This window comes from Buceros rhinoceros, unplaced genomic scaffold, assembly GCF_000710305.1.
Source record: "Buceros rhinoceros silvestris isolate BGI_N320 unplaced genomic scaffold, ASM71030v1 scaffold26928, whole genome shotgun sequence".
Taxonomy (NCBI): domain Eukaryota; kingdom Metazoa; phylum Chordata; class Aves; order Bucerotiformes; family Bucerotidae; genus Buceros; species Buceros rhinoceros.
In genome coordinates, this window is record NW_010426752.1 from 33,364 (window position 1) to 39,667 (window position 6,304).

At 50.6% G+C, this 6,304-nt stretch overlaps 1 protein-coding gene across 1 annotated transcript in view; it reads left to right on the forward strand.

The window, feature by feature from the left end:
• Positions 1–6,304, forward strand: part of EDA (ectodysplasin A) — a gene marked incomplete at its 5' end in the record, with an annotated part of 25,662 nt that overhangs the window by 11,851 nt on the left and 7,507 nt on the right. The window contains one exon of the mRNA XM_010141632.1: positions 4,333–4,362. Within this exon, the coding sequence (XP_010139934.1) occupies positions 4,333–4,362 (30 nt within the window). The remainder of the gene's footprint in view (positions 1–4,332; positions 4,363–6,304) is intronic.

Sequence of the window (6,304 nt, forward strand, 5' to 3'; positions counted from 1 at the left end):
TCAGCAGCCCTCCTAGGTGCACCCTGGTCATCCTTTGTTTGGCTGGTTTCCGTAGTGGTCAAGCTCTCCCAGGTTTTATATAAAATACGCCTAATTACAAAGATCTGCTCCCATCAATAAACCCAGTCTGAACTGTTTTGCAGGAATTTAAGCTATTTCTTGTTAATCCACATGCACAGCTGATAAGGGAACGCAGGGGGGGTTTAATATACTCTTTATGTCAGCATCTGTCCTGAAGAAGTTTTTGATATCTTTGTATTTATAGTACATCATGGCAGCATGTAGTGTGCAGAAAGAAAAATGGGGCGGCGGGGGTAAAGTCTTAATCTTTATAAGAGAAAACGTGTCATCTGTAATATCCTCAAGTTGCATCACCATCTGGGTTGTTTTTTTTTTTTTCCTGAAGCCCCTGGAAATGATCCCACAGCTGCTGGAGCTGCAGGAGCTGGGGGCTGGAACCTGCTGCCTGCAGCTCGGTTGGATGTCTTCTGCTGCTTGCTGGGCCACAGCTGTGGGCTTACCCAACAAAACCTCCTCTATTGCCAATGCTCTCCTCAGCCGCAGCGAGCAGCGCGCGTCCCAACTGGCTCTGGCTAGAACCCGCGGCCAGAGCGCTTCTGCTGGACGGGACTTGGCGTTGCTGGGAGCCTTCCCGTGCCCAGCTGGAGGGCTCTGCAGGCAGCAGGCTCCCAAGGTAGCCCTTGTGCTTGGGCTGGGGATTTGTTATCAAGCAGAGCTGCCTTTTCCTCCCTGCACCTTTCCCTTGAAGTTTACCAGTCTCACTGGTTTTATGTTTCTCCTTCTCTGTTACCATTCCCTTTTGTTTTCCCAGCACATGGAAAACAAACTTGTGGAGAAGTCCGGGTCTAAGTGCAGTTCCAAGGCAGGGTCTTCAAAAGCCCGGCGCACAGCGTTACTGCTCCGATGCCTTTGCTGGGAAAGTCCTGTCCTGTGATGAAGAGCAAAACTGACAGACCTTGGAGCTGGCCTGGGTCTCTGCAGCAGGACTCAGTGGGCTTTTCCTCCGGAGAGTCCAGTGAAAAAGATTGTGGCGTTCAGAAGCAGATCAGGTAGCTGGCTTGAACCTTTCAGAGCTTAGCACCTACGGCTTTAAGGGTTGGGCAGAACATCACCTCACCACCCTCTAAAGGGTCTGATGAGCTTTTGAGAGAAGACTTGCTCTGAGCCAGAAGGCTCCTCCATCTGGAGGTCAGAATAAGCTTTCTCATTCCCAGCATAATGGTCTTGGGGAGCAATTTGCACAGGTGAGGACAGCAACTCGTCGGTGTGGGTGTTGTCCTCCGCAGCTCCATCCGAGGAGCTCCACCATCCAGCAGAAAAATTTGTTATTCCCCATGTAAATATAACTTACAAGACTGTGCACTCTGTATGACTGAATCTCATTCCACGCTTATAATTCTTCAAAGCCACCCAGCCTGTCCCCTCTGATATCCTGGTCGTCTTCTGCATTAGCAGCTCTTGTCAACTTCCCTTCCTCTGCCCAGCAAAGCTAAAATGAGGGGTTGAGTAGAGCTGACAGCTCCTTCAAGGAGGGATTGAGCATAAGCATGAATTTAATTTCGGGTGAAAGACAGGAAATGTAGAAGGGGATGGGCTTCCCTAGGTCTGGGGTCTGCTTTGACCTCAAGCACGAGCAGACAGCCTGTGGAAAGGAGGTGGGATTGGTGGGATGAAGTACAAATGTCGAGTGCGAGCACCTATGGAGAAAACCAGCTGTGCTTGGGTAGCTGTCGTGTTTAATACTGGCGGTCAAGATCTCTAGCATGTTCATAACAGATACCTGGAGGGATTCCTGAGGAACAGAGGTGATGCCAGAAAAGGGCAGAATAGCAAACCTGAGGTTGTGTTTCTAAAGAAAGGAAAAGAGGTGCTGACTGCTCATATTGTTCTCGGATCCCACCAGGACTGGAATAAATCCTTAAATGCAGCCCCTGAACACAGGGCTGAGAGCAGGAGAATTCTCCAGATCAAACCAATTTCCTTCTGCAAGACGATGGCAGGTCTGGTGGCCTCTGGAGCAGCAGTAGGTCTCCTGTAAACCCACTCCCTGGGTTTGTATAAGGCTTTTGATAGTGTAGAGGAACATAGGGCACATGCCTATAGTCTGCATCTTGGCGGGGATGGGGGACGACACACGTGTCTTCTCCTAGACCTGCCTTGGAATCAAGGCATCTAATGGCCTCCACAAAACTATACTGAATAAACGTGGGTGGCGTAAAAGGCTTTGAGAGTGGGAGTGGGATGCTGAGGTGGGATTAATGGTGTAGGGGAAGAGTGTAGGAAATACTTACACGTGCCTGTCCTGTGGGTTCTTAACCTGCTCCATCAACCGCCAGCTCGCGGGGCTCATTTAACGAGCTGTGTTGCTTGCCTATTGACCTCAGCAACAGCATGGCAGGCAGGATTTTTCTTCTCCTCTGCACAAAACTGTTGGCACGATGTATTTCAAGTGACGTTCTCAAGCCTCGCGCCTCAGCACCATTTGAATGGGGAGGAATAGAGATGTGGCGTTTCGGTGGCACTCGGCTGCTCAGCCTCAGTGCCAGCCTGTTACCAGTTTAGACTGAACTGAGGAAGAGTTGGTGAGTTTACCATTTTGAGCAAAAACGTGGAAAATTCTGTCGTCTGGTGGATCGGGTGAACCTCAGGGCTCCCTGCTACAATTGAATTATCCACCCCCTGCTATTGGGAAGCCGGCAGATGCGAGCCCCCGGGACTCAGAAGCTCCCAAGGCTTAATAACACGGTGTTTTTTTCCATGTCAGAAGTATTTCTGTGTTTGTCGAAAGACTCACCCGCACAGCCGTAACATCTCTCTCTGCCGTGCCTGGAACAGATGCGCGTGTTGTAATATAGACTGCGAACATTGACATCGCATGTGGTTCTCATTCCTCCCATTCATCTTTGAAGCTAATTGGTTCCATCCCCTGCCAATGTGTTTGGCTCGCCGCAGCTATTTGTACTTTCACTCTGGTTATGGCGCTAATGCTGTGATATATATAACATGAAATAAACTCTCGTGACTCCGAGGTCTGGAGAGACACATCCGCGGCACCCGCGTTTCGCCGGCTGGGTTGGGTGGGGTTTTTTGAGTGATGTCCCCCAGACGATTTTTCTTCGCTTCACTGAAAATGTTCTGAACGAGCTGGTAGCGGTGGAGATCACTGGTGGAGCTCCCAAAAGGCCCAGAGAGGAGCCCACCAGCCTCTGTGAGGGGTTTTGTGGTTCCTCTGCTGGTGGTGGACCTGCTGGCTGGCTTCGGTGGTGCTCCTCAGCAAGGTCCTGGGACTGGCGTCGTCAGAAAGCTTTGTCTTCTCCTGTCTGCATGGTTTGATACTGGGGATGTATGGATTAGTGAAAAATTAGTGAATTCGCAGCAGTACTGAATTAAACAATACCCTAGTTTTCCCATGACTCAGCAGCATAATGTAGGCAAATGAATGCAGAGGTGTCGGTGAGGTTCCCGGGTGCTCCTGTGGGCCTCCTCTCGTCTTTCCTCTGACTCGCGATGGGAACGTGGCACTTCTGTGCTAAGGGCTCAGCTGCCTTTCTCCACCGGTGCAAACTGGGAGCAACCTCGTTGCCTTCCATCCAGCACAAGCGCATCATGGTTAAAGGTGATCCCCGTCTTCGAGGCATGTTTAAAGCTGGGTTTAGAGGGGGTTTGCTGCTGAGCAGCGAGCACTATTGGGGAGTTCGCAGTTCGTTCCCATCCATGCGTCGATTCTGAGGCAGCGATGGAGCGTGTTTCACAGTCCAGCTTCTGCTCAGAGTCTCGTCATTTCCCACATTTGCTGTAAATATTTCCACCTCTTGCTGGGGAGGCTCTATCCCCATTGTTTAAATGAGCCAGTCCAGACTAATTCTCTGCTCTTCCTTTTTTTAATATAATGGTTTATTATTATTTTTAAACAACTTGGCTCACAGATGTTGGGTTACTGCTCTCAGCTGAGAGCTGAATCACCCTGGCTTTCTTCTAACCTGTCCTCCTCGGGAAGCAAAGTCCGACATCGCTCAGTGTTCGCTTGGCAGTTTCAAGAGAAAATTCACGTATGGCTGCACAGACCACAAACACACCCGGTGTCCACGGGAAAAATAATCTGCTGAGTAAGAATTGTAGTTGTAATGGGTTTCTGTGGACTCCCGGGATTTCTGCTGGCGGAAGGTTTGATGGGGAAGTGGTTTGATGGTTTTCTGGGGAAAACTCTGATTTTGAGGCCAGTTTTCTTCCAGTGGGTCAGTGGATGCTGGTGCCGGTGGGGACTAATTCTAAGATGAAACTAATGAGTTTTCTCTTTTGTTTCCTTTGTAGGTCCAAGTTCAGTCAAAAACAAGAAAAAGGGTAAGTCTGAGTTTTAATTTAATTTTGTTTCCTGTGCCTGGTACAGGCTGTGAATCCTCTTTGGACAACATGAAGGAGAAAGCAAGGACAGGTTCCCTCTGGGCAGGGCAGGGGTTGACTGGTACGTGGTCCCACCACACGGACCACGTGCCACGTTGCCACGGCAGGACTGAGTGACCTGTTGGTGCTCGTTAATGCCTTCCTTAAAACCGAAAGGAAGTTAATTACCTTGTAAAGAAGTAATTCTGAAGATGCTGTAACTAAATAGTCCAGTGAGGTCGAGTCACGTACCAGTGGTCGGGAGCTACTTGCTGTTTGCCCGGCCATCTCTGCCGAAACGTCTTGCTGCAGCTTGGGTTCTCCAGACGCACCCAAGTCAACGTAGATACGCTGAGCACCTCACTTCTGGTGTGTGTTATCCTCGCAAGCACTACTGGATGTGCTCGTGGCCAGGCCAGTGCTGCTTACCGATAGGATGGCACCTAATGGATATTTAATTAACAGAGGAATTAGCTATGCAGCACGTTGCTGTGTCCCTCGGGAGCTCCCCAGGGAGCTCTGCTGGTCCCCAGCAGAGGCTCCAGCCTGTCACGAGCTGCGTCAGCAAGAGCGGCTGGGCTCCGCTGCTTTAATAGCGCATCAAATCCCTTCTGCTCCTTGGATACAAACCAGCTCTGACAGCCGAGAAGCTGATACGGGCCACAGTTGGGAACTTAGTTTGTATTTACCCGTAAAAGCAGCATGAAATTTTATGTCGGAGGAGATTGTCCGAACAGCACTCGGAAACCCTAAACCCGTGTTAAATCAGCCCAGCTAATAACAAGTGATGCCCGCGGTGTTCGCAGCAATCCTGGAATAGCAGGGGGAGCTCGCAGAGCTGTGCGATATAAAATACCATCATTTCATGGTATTGAAACGTGGAATTTTTTTTAGAATTAGAGCTTATTGTTTGGCCAGCGAGGAGAACGTGCTGGGTTCTACCTGCTTCGAGTTTTGGAGCCTGGCTGGTGCATGCGGGTACAGACGGAGACTTGGGTGCTGGAGAGCCTCCCTGGGGAGCTGCTCGTGCTGGGGTTGGGTTCTCTCAGCTCAGAAATGGATCCAGAGCTTGACACTATCTATTTTTTGCCTCGTGACTGTAAAAAGCGAGGTTTGTTAATGCAGCGAAGGAGCGGGAATGACTTGAAGAGGCGGGGATGCGCAGAACCGAAGTGGCCCCATGTGGCATCGGGATGATGTGCAATTGTTCTCCTGCTAAACTGGCAGCTCGTTTAGTGGCAGAGGGGAACTTCTGAGGGGTCAGTTAAACCAGCTGTAGAGTTCACTCCTCCTGGGGTGGAGAGCAAGGAGTGACAGCAGCAGGATTCCCGCTTACCGCGTGCGATCCTTCCCTGGGACAGTCTCCGTCGGAGGGGTGCGAAACGAGGAGAGTTTAGTCAGAGTGCTTTAGGGGAAACAGGGCAAGGGTTTGATTCTAGGGGGTCATTTCTAAAGTGTGTCATTGACCCGAGGAGGAGGAGGAGGACTGCTGGAGCAGAGGAAGGCTGGCTTGCTGCCAGCTCCCATTTGGAAGCACAACTGCTAATCTGGGCAGAAATAATGCAGCGAATGATCCGTCCCGTAAAGCTTTGCCCCGCTTTTGTAGGATACCAGTATCAATCACCCCTGCTTGCTTCAACTCCATGTTCCGCACACTGGTACTGAGCCGCAGAGCTGTCCCGCACCGACTTCCCCTGCCCTGGGTCGTGGCCAGTGGCCATCGAGAGATTTCCACTTCTGCGCTCGCTGCAGGAGATGGGTTTGTTCTGGTGCTGTTCCATGACAAAGATGGATAGTTCGCAGAGAAACAAATCCAGAAGTGTAGTCAGGAAGCGTTCCTGTAACCGTTATTTCATACCCGGACTGCTGCTGTTGTCTAAACCAGCGTTCAGCTCTGCCCTGC